Source organism: Sparus aurata, chromosome 17 (genome assembly GCF_900880675.1).
Source record: "Sparus aurata chromosome 17, fSpaAur1.1, whole genome shotgun sequence".
Classification (NCBI taxonomy): domain Eukaryota; kingdom Metazoa; phylum Chordata; class Actinopteri; order Spariformes; family Sparidae; genus Sparus; species Sparus aurata.
In genome coordinates, this window is record NC_044203.1 from 15,310,676 (window position 1) to 15,327,805 (window position 17,130).

Sequence of the window (17,130 nt, forward strand, 5' to 3'; positions counted from 1 at the left end):
AACTTTCGAAAGAGCATTTTTATTGCACACATAAATGTGTCTTTCGGTTTCGTTGCTTGTAAAGATTTGAGCAACAATTTCCACGAATTGCAATTGACAGGTTAGTCGAAGTGCATGTTGTACAGGTAACTGTGAACATCAGTTACTGTACTGTACATCAGAACAAGAATGGATTCTTAGAACTTGCACACACACACACAAACATGTTCCCCCACAGAAAGCTAAATCACACAGAATATTAGAAGTTGCAAGAGAGTGGAAGAGTGAAAGTTTGCTTTGAGCCATTTCTCTCACTCTCATTATCGCCTCTCAACTCCTTGCTCCAGCTGATGCTGGTTATTCAGCAGCTGACACTGCAGCTGCCTCCCTCTGTCTCACACATGCATCAAACAAATACACATGCATGCACTCAGACCGACACTGAACATACTGCTCAAACTGCAGAAAAACATGCATACACACTCACAACCTAACGTGATTGCAGGTAAGCACATGTTGCATGCAGATAACACATCCACCCAGAAGTCTCTCAGTTGTCTAATGAGAGGCCTGATTAGAGGTGTCTACACGCTGCCACCCACCCTCTCCTGAAGTGCTTTAATTTCTATTAATATCCTGGTGTGAGGAGGAAGCGAAGGTGTCTGCGGCCGACAGCTCCAGGGACAAGCAGGCAGATGGATGATTATAAATTATGCTGCTGTGAGCAATTAAGTGCTGATTAGAGCAAACACAAGCTCACATTCATGTACACACATATGCTAACATAAACACACATGCGCAACATTTCTGAGCAGCTGTGAACCCAACTTTGTGGGTGTGTGCTTTATTTGATTGTCTACTTTATTATTATTATTATTTTATTTTATTGTCTACTTTACTATTTTATTTATATCTTTACCTGTATCTCATGTTTCCATTCATGCTATATTTCTATTTCTTCTTTCTATAGCATCTGGAACAAAAACAATTTCCCCCCGGGGATTAATAAAGTATTCCTATATTCTGATTCTGATTCTGAGTATTTTGTGCAAGCTGATGGATAATGAGGATGTGTCTGTCCCTCCCTCTAACTTGCTATTTGCAGGTGAAGGTGGGTGACAAGGAGGTGGATGTGATGAAGGGCTTCAGGCTGTATGTGACCACAAAGCTGCCTAACCCCGGCTACACCCCTGAGATCAGTGCCCGCACCTCCATCATCGACTTTACTGTCACTATGCGAGGACTGGAGGACCAGTTGCTGGGCAGAGTCATCCTCACAGAAAAACAGGTAGAATAGCTCTCTAACAAAATTGTAGCCAATGTATAGATCTTTTAGCTGAATATTTTAATTAATTTTGGCTTCACTATTATGTCATTGCCAATTTAAATATCTGTGTGTTTCCACAGAGAGATGTACCTCTGGCTTGATGCAAATAGCTTAGATCCTTGTTGTTTCTTTGAAAAGAAACCAAGAAACGAACCAAACACTTCCCGCACTGTGCACCTAATTTTCTCCACCTAGCAAGCACCAACTGTGTGACAATAAAACTGGCAGGTTATTATCACCTTTTGAATATAGAAAACGGAAATCATTATGGACCTTAGACACAGGCAGTGTAAAGCCAACCAAATAACAGAAAAGAGTACACAATCTACACACAAAGATAAACACATCTTAAGAGTCTTAGGCTGGAGTCATTCACTCTGGGCAATAGACTTGCATTATAAATACACCCAATGCAGAGGACGCATCGACTGTAACTGTGAAAAGACCTGTGCTTGTGCAGGAAGGCCATTGTCCTTTAGTAATGGCTGATGATGAGATAAAGGATTTCCGCCTGATGGGGAAAAAGTGGCTCATTATCTGTGAACGAAATATCTATGTAATCACAGCAGGAGCTGAAGCGAAGACGTGTATGTTCATAGATTATGTCACATTTTTAACCTTAATGTAGTTATTCAGATATTTGCTTTCACTTTATGTCACAGCTCCTGAATGTTCAAAATAATGCATCTGTATGATAATAAATGAAGAAAAAACAAACAAATTAATGCACAGATGAGCTCCTCAGCCCCTTGATTTTCAAGTCACGGGCAGCTGTCTTGACCATATAAGTCTTCATAGTGTAACTCAACTTAAGAGTTGAAATCCAACACACAGTTTTAAAGAGGATTACATTTCCCTTGGGTTTACTGTGGGACAGGGAGGTAGTGGATACTTCAATTCATGGAGTGTCAGACTGGCCTCCAGGGCAGTGGCGCTTGTTAGTATTGTGTTTACATTGTAAATCAGTCTTTCTTTCCTGTCATTATTATTAATAGTTATTATCTCAAGAGTATTTAGACTCATATAAACCTGTCATATTTAATTCAGACACTGTGCTTTTAATTGCCAATCACAGTAGCCATATAATTAGTTTAAAAACATATGAGTCAGTGTGGTGTAGTTCTTACCCCTTCACCCTGCTAACACTTCATATAAAGGATGACAGTGTTCATCTGTCCACTAAAGACCAGACTGCCATGTGATCTGGATAATATGATGAATCCTTTCTGTAGTTGACTTTCATCTTGCAAGGCATAAATGTCAACTTTCAATTTCTTTTAATCTTAAAGGTATTTCATTTGCTGTTCAAATTCATGCACCTCTGGAGATAAAGCCTTCCGGTTTATATGATCACATGGTTTTCCCTCTAGCACCATGACACAGCTTTATAACCCATATGTACTGTATATGTGTGTGTTATCTGTGCTTTGATGACACCAGGAACTAGAGAAGGAGAGGACAGACCTCTTGGAAGATGTGACATCTAACAAGAGAAAGATGAAGGAACTAGAGGACAACCTCCTGTACCGCCTGACCAGCACACAGGCAAGGAAATACATCTGAAACTGTGATGTTTCAGAAAACATTCTGAAGTGGTGAACAACATTGCCTCTGACAGAATTGGCAATTTTTGGCATGTAATAAACATAATTCTGGATACTGTTACAGTGTCAAGAGGACGTTTTGTATGTTCTTAGGTTTTGTTTTTTAATTCAAAAAGAGTTTTTTTTTTTTTTTTGCATCTTTGCTTTATATGTAGGACTAGTATTGCTAAAAGACTCTTTGTGACATTTGCTGGCAAATATTCTCATCTTGATTTGATTAAAACACTTTTATGTTTGTTCCTAGGTATAAAAATCAGAAATTACGTAACTCAATAAATAAAAATATTTAAAAAACGTACATCTGTTCCATGTGTAATATCTGCAATTTCATTAATTTGCATACTGTCTGACTCTTGCAAATATGTCTTTTTGTAGGGTTCACTGGTGGATGATGAGAGTCTGATTCTTGTCCTTGGCAACACCAAGCGCACAGCTGAAGAAGTCACTCAGAAACTACAGATTGCTGCTGAGACCGAGGTCCAGATAAATGCTGCCAGAGAGGAGTACCGACCAGGTAGGTCATGACAGCTGGCTTAAAGATAGAATTAGCTCTTCAGTCTACTCTGCTCCGTTACAGTGGGCCTGCTGAGTTCATGGTCAGTCACACAAAATGGATTCATTTTGCTCGAGCAATGACAAACATCAAATCTGTCCAGAAGAAATTTTGCTCAGCACACATCCCTTTCTAATAGTTCATCATGAAAAAGTGTCATGTTAACATGTTTTAAGGTTACCAAACAGACATTTTGATCAGCTTCATCATGACTTTATTTTTATAGTTTTTCACAAAATAGTCATTTTTATTCCACAGGCTAGTACTTTGTGTGAAGATACATGTTCTGATTTAATGAATAGTCACAAGACACATTTTTCATGGAGGTATTTGAGGGGGGAAAAATAATTTTGCCATTGCTGATGCATTTTTGTGTGTTTTTCAGTGGCCACCAGGGGCAGTATCCTGTACTTCCTGATCACAGAAATGAGTATGGTGAACGTCATGTATCAGACTTCTCTGAGACAGTTCCTGGGACTGTTTGACCTTTCTCTGGCTAGGTGAGACTACTCTGGCATTTCCTGCTCCCTTTAATGAATTTATTTCTTTTCCAAGCATAGACTTAACCCATAAAAATTTAAATAACAGTGACACCATTTTATGCCTACAACCGATGACCCTGCTGAACTCCTGAGAGCCTTTTTCTTACATAGTTGGCCTTCAAGTCTTGTTTGGGGATTTGTTGCACTTTCTAGATGACTTAATCCGATTATAATGCGGAAGTCTGTGATGCTATTTCAGCCTTTCCTAAAATTTCCATTAAGGCCAAAACAATATTAAATTTACTTAAGTTAGTTCCAATCCATGGCCAAAAACCTCCCTAATTTTCTCTTCATTATCTGTCGATTTGTTCAACATTCTGACAGACTGACAACAGCAGAAAAGAGATGCTGCCATATGTCATCCGAAATGTAAATTAACACTTCATGGAGCATACTTGAGCAAAATTATAAACTGGTAACAAAAGTGGATCTCAAATTGCGCATAATTGCCAGGATGCAAACATATGCTTTTTAAGCTTGCAAGCTATTATATACTTTACTCCTCTTCAGTGTGCCTTTTCTAACAAAAAGAAGCTTTATGCACTTTACCTCCTGAGTTAGAAAGTACTTCTGTAAAAGGGTTTATTTTTTTGTTAATGAGTATCTACATATGTGACAAGCTGTCATAACTTGGGGTTTTTCGGGGTGATGTAGAGAAGGTGACTCTTATATTAGATCTCTGTAGTACAAAAAGGACTGTGGTTGATAATAAAGGAAAATATCAGGGAAACTAAGAACGTCATTTGTATCTTTGGGAAAATAACGCAAATACCAAAGAATAAAGTCTGACAACAGCACTACAAAGATGACCTGAAGCATCATCATCGAGGTGTGTCAACAAATATAGAATATTATTCGCTTTACACAGGTAGTTCTTTCTGCAGGGCAATTGAATTAAATTTCTTGAAAAATTAACAGGTGTTTAATTTACTGTATCCACCTCTTGTATATGAATCTGGCTGTCCTTGAATACAATGTTCAAATGAGTCAGTAGCCTAATTCTCATCATAAATATCTGTTTTGTAACGATCTTGTTTAATAATTCTCCTTAACTGCTAATAGTTTGTAATGGTCTATTCGTACAAATGTAATGTAATATGTATGTACTGGGATGGAGCACTTATTGCTGGTGCTACAGGTTGAACTGTACTTTAAATAGGAACTTGGCTGATTTTTAAACCAGCTTTGAATCACTACAATGTTGGTAGTATTTACACATGAGCAATGTTAAGCTTCTCTCCATCTCGACCCCCCACTCCAAATGATGCAAGGTGCATCATCTAGGCCATCTTTCCCTCATGGAATACTTCTTTAAGTATGTTGGATGTTTCTGAAAATACCTCTTTGTATGTCCTTGGCTGTTTACACTCAATGCAAAGTGTTTGAAACATCAAATACAATGTGAGTCCAACCATACACTTATTAGTTAGTATTACACAGTTATACCAATATCCCTAATGGATAGAAGACGCTTTAACATAATTGTCACCAAGTGTCACAGACATCCTGAGCCTCACAGTCAGTACTGTTTATACAGGAGTCAATCAACCAAAAACAGTATGTTCTGTGCTCATTAGGTTAACCAGTCCACCATGTTATGATTTCCATATAATATTTGATCTGATATTACATGTAAATGTTAAGGCAGGATATCCATTGAGCTACAGAGCTGCAAGTATGACAAAACTTTATATGTGGTGTCTGCTATGAAATTTGATTTTTTCAGGTCCTCCAAAAGCCCAATCACCAGCAAACGCATCGCCAACATCATAGAGTTCATGACCTTTGAGGTGTATAAGTATGCAGCGCGCGGCCTGTACGAGGAACACAAGTTCCTCTTCACCTTGCTGTTGACGCTGAAGATCAGCATGCAGAGCAACAGGGTCAAACATGAGGAGTTTCTCACACTTATTAAAGGTAAGAGGAAAATGAAATAAATAAATAAGAAATATGTATATGAAAATATGAAAATAAATATGTATGTATAGATTTTATCAGACATAAGTGTCAATAATTGCACAAGAGTAGAGCTGCTGTAAAGTCGGCAATAACACGTGGAAAAGGATTTCTTTTCTCTGATCCTCAACTCACTGTTTTCTTTTTTCAAACCAGTCTGCTATGTCTGATCTTCTGAGACTGATTTGATGTGTTGGTACCTAGAACATATAGAAAGACGGTGTGTAAATTTACATACAAGATACATGTTTCCACTGAGTTTGAAACATTCAAACTTGATCATAAAGAGAAGTGGAGCATCAGGTGTTGTTGTACAGCTTTGGCTCACCTCAAAACAAAAATCACCATTTATGTTCATATGTCCATGTTTGGTGTTTTCATACATTATTTATTAAGCAGAGATAGCATACACATTTCAACATATTTGTCTTGGAGCAGTTCACTGAATCAGAAATATGGCGTGCTCCTCACCGCAGGGATAAAAGCCAGCTACGGCAACTGGCAAGGCCAGAACAGACAGTCTGCTGCATGCATGCAGCTCAACCATCTGTCAGCTCTGACCTGCTGAACAAGGACTCACAGAATGACTTTTGTGTATAGTTCTGAAGGTTGTGTTGGCATGTATTTAAAGTATTTCTCATCCAGTATTTTTGCATTTGAATATACTCAATTTGTACAACTATATATTCGCTTTGGGACTTGCCGTGTATGTGTGCACATGCTCCTGTATATTTCCTGTGTGCATGTTTGTGTGTTTGTGTCCTCCAGGAGGTGCATCTCTGGACTTAAAGGCCTGCCCTCAGAAACCAGCTAAATGGATCCTTGACATGACCTGGCTGAACCTTGTAGAGCTCAGCAAACTGTGGCAGTTCTCTGATATACTAGATCAGGTACAACACCCATGCTCATACACAACCTGATCACTTTAAGTGTGCTCTGACAGGTGTGAAATACCTCTCTAACCTGAGAGAGTTTTTTTTTTCTCTATTAAATCTGCAGATGATAGGGCTCATCTGTCATCTGTTTCACACACACACACAGATGCAGCAGTGGTCTCTAGGCACTTATTAAATATTTTTCACAACTCTCCTTTGCTCTAGTAAGCATGTCAATATCAGTCTCATCATGTCTTGCTTCATCTCTCACTTTTATACACACTCAAACACTCATCACAATGGATTGTCACTCACCCACAAATACACACACTCTTATGTGTGACTGACAGCTTGGTGGCATCCGTTGAGCTCAGTGCTCTGTGAAATGAGCTTTGGAGAAATTTCCAATCAATTACTTTTGGCTGAGCATCTGTGCTCATGCACGCAAATGTGTATGTATGTGCACCCTTGTATTCCCTCACATACACAAATACACATGTGTATTTGAGTGTGGATGATTAGCAGGGACAGGTGGATTAACAGTTCTGTGTTTAATGAAATCAGTCTAAGAAGAACAAGGCGAGGACAGAATTGTGATATCAGTCTTCCTAGAATAGAGAGACAAAACCATCTGTGACCTTCTGACTGACTGTCTTCACCCTACAGACAAACTCATATTACACATCTGACACAGATTAACCGTATTTCACACACAGACATTATTTTCAGGCAGCCATTTTAGCGTTGTGCTTCAAAATGTGACCCTTAATCCCCAGTGTGGAATGTGAATGTGTGACACTCCCTATATCAAAAACTAGTGTTAATATCCTCTTCAACAAAGCACTGAGGCCCTTAAAATGTTAAGTGGAGCTCCTCAGTGCCTAATAGACAAAGACAAACAGCTCCCAGTTGTGAATCCGTCCAACTACATGAATTAAACAGCTACAACATGCAGTATGATTTACTATCCTGAATAAATACTCATTAAAGAAGACACTTGGTTATAGACCTAACTCATAGTAGTGATATTTTAAATCCAAACTGACTACTAACTTAGTAAAATGGAAGAAAAACACTGAGATCTGTACCTACCATGCCTGTGTTTTCAAATGCAAAACAGAAACACTTAAAAGGCTGTTAAATTGTACCATATATCTTAGACACTCATAAAATATTCCGGAGTTAAAAAATGCATTTGAGGATAAATCTGACCAGCTGCATGTTAATAGAGCAGTTATACAGTTATCAAGTGATTGTGGTGCATGTAAAGTAAACATAATCTCTGATTTCCTGCTTTAACCTGATTTCTCCCAGTCAGCCGGTTTCCTGCATGCATATAAACACAGTGATTAACAGGCTGTGTGATGTCACAGTATTTTTGCATATGTTTTGCTATCAACAGTTCATGTCATTTCTTGAAAGCACGTGGTGTTTACATGGATGGAGTACAGTACAAGAGGTGTGTGTGTGTGTGCGGGGGATGCGTGCGCAAATTAATTTATTTTTCCACATGTTCTACCTCTGTTCAGATATGATGTGATGGGAATAGAATAAATCATTTTTAGCCGTGTGTTCCTGAGTCAGTGCTGTTGTACACATTTGTTTCAGATAAGTCGTAACGAGAAACAGTGGAAGTCATGGTTTGATAAGGAGGCACCAGAGGAGGAGGTCCTCCCAAACTCCTACGATCAGGCCCTCGACTGTTTCCGACGCCTGCTCCTCATTCGTTGCTGGTGTCCCGACAGGACCATTGCACAGGTTAGAGAAGACCCATCTATTTGTGTGGTTATGATGTCCAAATACAAGGATCTGGTGCCTTGTTACCAAATTGTGATAGCATTAGCTTCTCACAATATAAGAAGTTTGTTTTGTCCAAGTCCAATAGTTGCAAAGATGCATCAAAATGCAATTGAGATGATATGATGCACTCCCGCTCTATCAAAAAGTTAAGTTGAGATAAATGAATTGCCATGGATGAAAAAAAAGCTGAGTCGCCTGAAGTAGCCTATTCTTGATTAATTGATGGGTCAGGGCTGGATTTACTGCATTTGTATAAATGAGAACAAATAGAAAAAAAGAAAAGAAAGAAAGAGTCTAAATCTCAATCTACAATAACATCTCCTTCGGCCAAGTTTTTCCATGAAGGGAAAAGTGGAATACATTTAGAAAAGGCTCTCTCTGAAGCTCACTAAGCCTGAATATCTACAGTGCCTAATGGACATTCACTTCTTACTGATGGGTAGTTTTTTGGTCCACTGCAGACAAGCCTGGAAGTGGAATTTATTCTGTTACACAAACAGGCCAGCAGTTGTCCTTGCCCGACCTCCAGCAGCAATTTTTGCTGAAAATAGTAAGTCAGTAAATAACAATCATTTGAACCATTCACTCAGTTCCCAGACAGCCAAAGTATTCCAGTCCATCTCTGAACAAGTATTTACCCTTTCTGTTGTAAACACAGTAAACAAACGGTTCTACTTCACCTGATTTGTCCCCCTTTGTCTTCCAGGCCCGTAAATACATAATGGACGCAATGGGGGAGAAGTACACTGAAGGGGTGATTCTTGACTTGGAGAAGATGTGGGAGGAATCAGACGCGCGAACACCTCTCATTTGTTTTCTGTCAATGGGCTCTGATCCAACCGACTCCATCATCGCACTGGGGAAAAGGCTGAAGTTTGAGACACGCTATGTCTCCATGGGACAGGGACAAGAAGTTCACGCCCGTAAGCTTCTGCAGCAGACCATGGCTAACGTAAGTGTGAGGCTACTGCTGTATTTGCTTTATTTGATGGAGCAGTTGTTTCATGCAACATGTTAAACTTTAAGACTTAGTCACTTTCAATGATCTCTTTCTACTCGAGTCCTTGATATGGATGATAACCATTCCTCTTCTCATTTATCCTCAGGGAGGCTGGGCCTTACTCCAGAACTGCCACCTGGGTCTGGACTTCATGGACGAGCTAATGGACACAGTGACAGAGACAGACTTTGTCCATGACAGCTTCCGCCTTTGGATGACCACAGAGGTCCACCGACACTTTCCCATCACCCTTTTACAAATGTCAATCAAGTTCACCAACGAACCACCGCAGGGTCTCAAAGCGGGCCTGAAGAGGACCTATGGAGGTGGGGCCAGTTTGTTTCATCATAAAATTAGCCATAATCATTCAAAAGTCTGGTATTCTTATTCAGTCAGTTTAAGATAAAGGTGAGAGCAGGGAGACTGCAATAGGAATGCAAATGCGGGTGTCTAATTATGGGTACATTTGAAAACAACTAATTTGTAAACACATATGCCCACTCAAAAACATTCACACACACACACACACACACACAGAAACGCATACAGATCTTCAATAAGTCAGATCATCAATAACTAAAGCGGTGTGAATGTATCTTTGGGGAAAGTCACCAGGAGTTAAGATGAAAAACAACATTTTGCTGCTTTAACACCAAAGTACCAAAACCCTAGAAGGTTCATGAAATGTTAAACAAGTTGTAACATAAAGTTGAGATTATATTCAAGCTTTTAAGAAGGAGAAAGAGAGGAATATTTTAATATGTATATACAAGCTGTCTTTGCCTGGTTTGTACTGAATATGTGAGGCTCTGGAAGGGCAAGAGAGTCTGGGAACTCTCCCAGCTGCCATTAAAATTGCGTTCCTTCAGATAGGGAGAAATCACACTTGTTGTGGGCAGTCGATTAAGAATATCAAACCCAATTTTCAGGGAGTGCTGTTTTTATCCTATATACCTTTGAAGCAGTGCTTGTGTTGCTATTTCTTTTCACCTTTATATGGTGGAAATCCCAAATGATGTTAGGCTGAACCGAACCTTACACATGGGACTGCCTATTAGATGGATGTTGTGGAGATAGTTTTCAATATTTCACTTTCAGCCAGAGTTTTAATTTACTTTACCAAACTGTTATTTTCCTGAGCCTGGCAGTTTCCCAAACTTCATAAGAGCTCAGCAAAGCCCTTTGAAACATTGTCTGTCAGAGATTTTCTGAACGAGAGTTGCCAACTTGCAATATGCTAAGTAAAAATTATGTATACAGCACTATATGGGTGTCATACCTGGAGTTATAAAAATATCAAAATCATAAAATGTTTAAACCAGCTAGAAAAAAGGATTCACACAGCAAATATGTGTAACATTTGTTCCTTTAGATCAAAGGTCCACAGCTTGGAGCTACATTTCAGTAATATTTATTTTTTATTTTTTATTTGAAAGGGCTTTCCACTCTGGTATTTGTTCATAATGTTGTTATGCCATATCTTATCTTATCTAAGTCTGCTGTAGTTGAAGTAACACCTTTTCTATGGCTGGAAGTTTTTGGATCAGAGCTCTAAATGTTGATATGAACAACTGAAGGAATCACAAAGACTTTATCTAGATTTTACTGTCTGAGTGCTGCTTAAGTGGTCTTTCATTTGCCCCTCACCAGGTATAAACCAGGACCTTTTGGACGTCAGTAACATGGTGCAGTGGAAGCCAATGCTGTATGGAGTTGCATTTCTCCACAGCACGGTACAGGAGAGAAGAAAGTATGGGCCTCTGGGATGGAACATCCCCTACGAGTTCAACCAGGCTGACTTCAACGCCACTGTCCAGTTTGTTCAGAACCACCTGGATGACATGGACATTAAAAAGGTAGGAATGATGCTTCTCAAGGGCTTAACACACTACAGTCATCTTCTTTGAACACTACCAGCAAAGGTGACACTGAAATAGTTATGATTGGAGAGTTTAAGGGTGATGATGGTTCAAAATGCTGTGTGGTATGTTTTTACTGTTGGAGTAAGTGCACAGCAGGTTGTGGGTGAAATCTCTTGATCTTACAGTTTTCCTCTCCAGCAGGAAAAATGTGCAGACCTCAAATGTGTATGTAATGAATAAATCATACAGTGCACTAAATAAGCAATTAGTCTGATATACTGCACTGTATCAGATCTAGGGAATATGCACTTCGTGCAATGCGGCACCAGAGTAAAAAATAATGAATACATCATTATAAGAGTTACAGTTTCTCACCATTTCTGTACTAGCATAAAAATACATTATGTATGTATGTAGCTAGAGTTAACAAAAAAGACATTTCCCTTAACTTCACAGTTTCTATCAAAGTTACTGTCTCCTGTTTTGGCAGGAGAAGAGTCAACTTTCATTAATAGGACAAACAGATTAATAACCAAACTGTTAAAGTATACTATGCAGGATATTTCTACAAACAATGTGTAGTGTCATGTCAGACGCTGTGCTCTGCCCCTTTAACTTATTGTTTTGCAATGTCTAGATGTTTCTGGGCGTCTAATCTAATGAGGAAGAGTTAGAGCAGTGTGACAGCAGTGAGAGAAGTGCTTTAAAACAAAATGCCGATTCCTATTAAGGTAAGCGTAGCTGCTGCAGAATCAGTTATATCAGAACTGGATAGTTTAAAAAAGGGAGCAAAGAAACAGCACTTAAGGCTTTTCTCATCGGAAAAGATGTTTTCGCTCTTCTCTCAAGAGTTTGATTTCCAATCACCTGACAAGTATTTTTTGAAAGTGCCTGGTCTTTCCAAATGGTTCTGTGTAATAAACCCTATGGTGTGTCAGGTTACCTGTAAAGATAATCTCCTGCCAAGGTTTTGGTCAGCAACTGTATCATCTTGTTTCTCCATTTTATACCTCCTCAGGGCGTGTCGTGGAACACAGTGCGATACATGATTGGAGAAATTCAATATGGTGGCCGCGTGACTGACGACTATGACAAGCGACTCCTCAACACCTTTGCCAAAGTGTGGTTCAGTGAGGACATGTTCGGACCTGCTTTTAACTTCTACAAGGGCTACAGCATCCCGAAGTGCTCCAGTGTTGACCAGTATCTGACATACATTCAGGTGAGGATGACAGTTGGTTGTACTGTACACACTTGTATCTGACTTCTACAGCAGATTAAGAGGGATTTGTATGACTGGGCATGTGGCTGCAAAAATCTCAGCGTTGGTCTCTGAGAGCTGCTGTCGTGAGGATTTCATGTGCGTTGGCACATTTATGCCCTATCTTTCTCCGCACTTGTCATGTGATGTTGCTCAGCTTTTTTCCTATGCTGTCAGCCTTCGGTGACATCATAAACAGTGAAATGAACATCATTGACAGCAAGAGGTTTCTGCACGATGCTGACAAACTTCGTTCTTCTCACATCCACAAACAGGCTGCCATGTGTGATTTTAGATAGAATACAAGCATGTTCATTTTATTAAGGATTATGCATGATTTATTGGCGTGCTTGTGTGTTTAACTGGTGATTTTGTGTGTACTTGTGCTGTGTGTGTGTGTGTGTATGTCTGGGGGCAGTTCCTGAGCTAGTTTCATTAAAGCTAGTTTCATTATGATGGATGCTCAGGGCTGCCAGGCTCAGCACGCTTATTCCTCTGCACCGCCTCTCAAATAGAGAATGACAAACACAGCCTTGGAGAACACACACACACACACACACACACACACACACACACACACACACAAGCAGGCATAAACGAACAGAGCCAAAACATTCAAACACACTTATTCTCCATACACACAAACACACATGGTGGAGCTTTAACTGCAAAGAAAAAACACGCAACAGAGCGTGTTGTGTCCCTGTGCGTGTGTGTGTGTCCATGCGTCCGTGTATTTTTATTCAATGCAGACAGACAGGAACAAAGCTAAGATTCCCTGAGAGGAAATAAATGTCCACAGCGAGGGACAAAGGCTTTTCTGTCCAGCACCCAGTGTGACTCTCTCCTCAACACCTCCCATTTTTCTCCGTGCATTAGCCAGGCTCTCTCCTGATGTTGGACTCCATTTGAATGAACAGTGTGATGGATGTTTGAGGGATAAACTCGCCGATAACAACATCAATCACAAGTGTCTTTATTTGCCCAATGGAAACGCTGAGCAGTTCTCCATCAACAAAAAACAAGAAACTGAATAACTCTGATAATACACAAACACAAGGGACTGGTGCAGCCAGCTAGAGAAACACTGCTAAAACGTGTTTAAGAAGAATTTCCCGTCGTCATGCTCATGTGCTAATTGAAGTTTCACACCATTTCACTTGATGTGTTAAAGCCGTAAAACATACAGCACCGGATCTTTTGTTCTTTTTGCGTGCCTTTTCTCACGCGACATTGTTGATCATGGTAAAGGTTTGCTCTGCCGTTACAGAAGTACGTTTGAATTTTCAGTGTAAGAAACCTCATTAGTCACACTGCAGCCACAGATGGTTCCAGACACTAACTGCAAGATGTCTTTGAACCAATTAAAGCAACACAATTTTAAACCTGTGTGCAGTCTCTGAAAGGCAGATTTTCAGTTCACCTCATGGCTTTCTTTTGAAATTCAAATATTCTTATTAAAAAGCTTTGGTCCTGATTTTATTCCAGAAACCTAGATTTTTTTTCTCCCAATTAAAATGTTACCAATGACAGCTGTACAACCCCTATTATGTCAGTAGTCATTCAGTATGAATAACCCATATTGCTGAGGCCTTTTTATATAATTTCTGTTTTTTCAATGTATTCTTTAAGCCTCCTGACCTTATAAAGAAATAATTACTGATGATATCAGTGAGGGCACACTTTCACGTTTTTTATACTAAAAGAACGGCTGAAAAATGAGTATTGACTGTTACAGAGCTCCTCTCAGAGAGCACAAGGTCATTAGGTGAATTCTTGGAAACATCAAACTGTTTGCTGCATTTAGAGAGATCTGACAGAAAAAGAGGCAGAGAGAGATCCTGCATGGTCTTGTTGATGGTAAGAATTGACAATAAAGATTTTCCGGTTGGAGCACAACGAAGTCTTACCAGTCCACTCTAAACAAATGGCAACATAGGCGGCTTGCCTACCTGTAACCGTAGAGATGGGAACTCAGTTACCAGCAGTAGGAGGTTGGGAAGTGTTCAAACACTCACAGCAAAGCTCTTGACTAGAGGTGAAAAGAAGCAGCTGGTGATACTGAGTATCAGAGGAGACACTTTGGCTGTCTACACTACACGCTACACAAACAGTTGCTTAGCAGTGACAAAAACGGCAGTGCAGGGAAAATAGGTGTTAGAAACTGAGCACAAAAAAGTCAGTACATAAAAATCTATTTCTTGTTGGAAACTGTTCCACCCAGCTCGTCAGCCTGTTTCTGCCAGCTCAGTTTGATTTGGTTAGGTCTTCCGCGGGGCACTAAAGCACTCTCATGGCTATTGTTGTGAGAGTAGAGGAAATGCTTCTGAGCTTTTTCGGTCTGAAAATATTTTCATTAATGCTCTGCGAACCAAAGGGACCTCTGGTTCAATAACTGTTGTTGCCTGTCTCTCACAGGGTCTGCCAGCCTACGACACTCCAGAGGTGTTTGGTCTCCACCCAAACGCAGACATAACTTACCAGAGTAAGCTGGCTAAGGACGTACTGGACACCATCCTCAGCATCCAGCCTAAAGACAGCTCGTCGGGTGGAGGAGAGACCAGAGAGGCTGTGGTGTCCAGGCTGGCTGATGACATGTTAGAGAAACTGCCTCCAGACTACGTACCTTTCGAAGTAAGCATGTGTGTGAGTGTGCGAGTGAGGTGAGTGAAGCAACATGTGCAGTGTGATACAGTCAGAGAGGTGGGATGTGTGTCGGTGAGGTGATGAAGGGATGTGTGCGTGTCTGTGCTTGAGTGGGTGATAGACGGAGAGAAAAGAGGACTAGAAATGGAGCTGGGGTGTGAATGTAGCTGGATCTTGATAGTTTTTTATTTTTTATTTTTGGGTTTCCTCTCCTTTTATGTCACATAACAGACAGTGAGGTGAGAATGTGACTTTTCTTAGGCGAGGCGCAAAACTTGTCAAGAAAGCTGCCACTGTGCGTCACACCCTTCGTTTTTCACTTCCACCGATCTGCCTGCTGTCTGAAAACTGTACATTAAAAGTAATGTATAACTTCACAGAGTTCAGTTGTCAGGCAGAATGAAAGAAGTACAGAAATGTTCTAAAAGAAACAACAATCAATTTAAAGACTTGTGTTCTTTTCTGTTCCTTACAAGCAGTAGGAACTATAGAAACCTCACATCTTGCACTCAGGTTATAGCTGAAGTGTTTGAACACTCACATACATATTATCCAGATAAGAAAGAAAAGCTATGCAACACTGCAAAATAGACATAAACATGCATTTTACTTTACTGTATTTCCACCTCCACCATGTCCGTGTGTGTGCTCCTGTATCTTTACTCCACGTATCATAAATTCTTCAGAAGACTCATTAAAGTTTTATGTTCTTGATTCAATGAAATGTAACCAGGTGAGAGAGCGCCTCCAGAAAATGGGTCCTTTCCAGCCCATGAACATCTTCCTGCGTCAGGAGATCGATCGAATGCAGAGGGTCATAGTTCTGGTCCGAAACACCTTGACAGACCTCAAGCTGGCTATCGACGGAACCATCATCATGAGCGAGAATCTGCGTGACGCCCTGGATTGCATGTACGATGCGCGCATTCCTGCACGCTGGAAGAAGGTTGGTATCCTCAAGTTAAACATTTGAAACTGAACTCACTGTTCCATTAATGTGATATTACTCGGAGCAGTTCACTTGTGAACTCAAAATTCTTTGGATTCAAACACATCAAGGAGAAGAAGATGACTTTCTTAATTTCTTGTCCCTGACCATAGGTGAAAAGTCTTTTAGTCAGTTGCTTCTGTCATTTTGTTAGCTTTTTAGTCAGTGATAAAAAAAATTCTGACTTCATGAACAGAAAAATTAGCTTATTCAGTAGAATCTGACTGATGTTTATTCCTCTTAAAGGTATTAATGTCTGTTGCTTTCAGTGATGAATGCTAAAGAGCCTCTTAAGGGAGCCTTGAGGCACAAATGAATATCTCCAAGGTCTTTCTTTATTATCATGTGGGTGTAATTTATCTAATGTTATTTCTTGTCCATCAGTAAATCAAAGATTTACTCGCTTGTTTCCGATAACATCAGATATGTCTTACTCGCTAAAAAGGGAGTTTGTCATCATCAGTCTTGTTTAGCCCACACTAATGCTCCATCCCTTTTTATTTCTGCACTTTTTAAAAAGAATTTACCCACAGAACAAAAACCTATTTCTGTGATGAATGAAAACGACTCTTCTTCCAACAAACTTAGTCAATGAAATTGCTGGAATATTAATATTGAGAGAGGGGGTGGAAGAGAGAGCAACGAAGGAGCACGACTTCTCTCATATCTTACGTTGGAATCGTGCCGTTGGCATTCAAGCCGTGCTCTCACAAACATTACATCATTACAATAATTTG

General features: G+C 39.9%; 1 protein-coding gene across 3 annotated transcripts in view; it reads left to right on the forward strand.

Annotated features, from left to right (window-relative positions):
• Positions 1–17,130, forward strand: part of dnah5 (dynein, axonemal, heavy chain 5) — a 97,232-nt gene that overhangs the window by 75,523 nt on the left and 4,579 nt on the right. For all 3 annotated transcript variants that reach the window (XM_030393886.1, XM_030393887.1, XM_030393885.1), the window contains 13 exons: positions 1,085–1,267; positions 2,747–2,851; positions 3,286–3,424; positions 3,849–3,963; positions 5,732–5,922; positions 6,730–6,851; positions 8,445–8,594; positions 9,343–9,588; positions 9,743–9,962; positions 11,287–11,492; positions 12,517–12,720; positions 15,178–15,393; positions 16,139–16,351. In XM_030393886.1, coding sequence (XP_030249746.1) covers positions 1,085–1,267; positions 2,747–2,851; positions 3,286–3,424; positions 3,849–3,963; positions 5,732–5,922; positions 6,730–6,851; positions 8,445–8,594; positions 9,343–9,588; positions 9,743–9,962; positions 11,287–11,492; positions 12,517–12,720; positions 15,178–15,393; positions 16,139–16,351 — 2,310 coding nt within the window. The remainder of the gene's footprint in view (positions 1–1,084; positions 1,268–2,746; positions 2,852–3,285; positions 3,425–3,848; positions 3,964–5,731; positions 5,923–6,729; positions 6,852–8,444; positions 8,595–9,342; positions 9,589–9,742; positions 9,963–11,286; positions 11,493–12,516; positions 12,721–15,177; positions 15,394–16,138; positions 16,352–17,130) is intronic.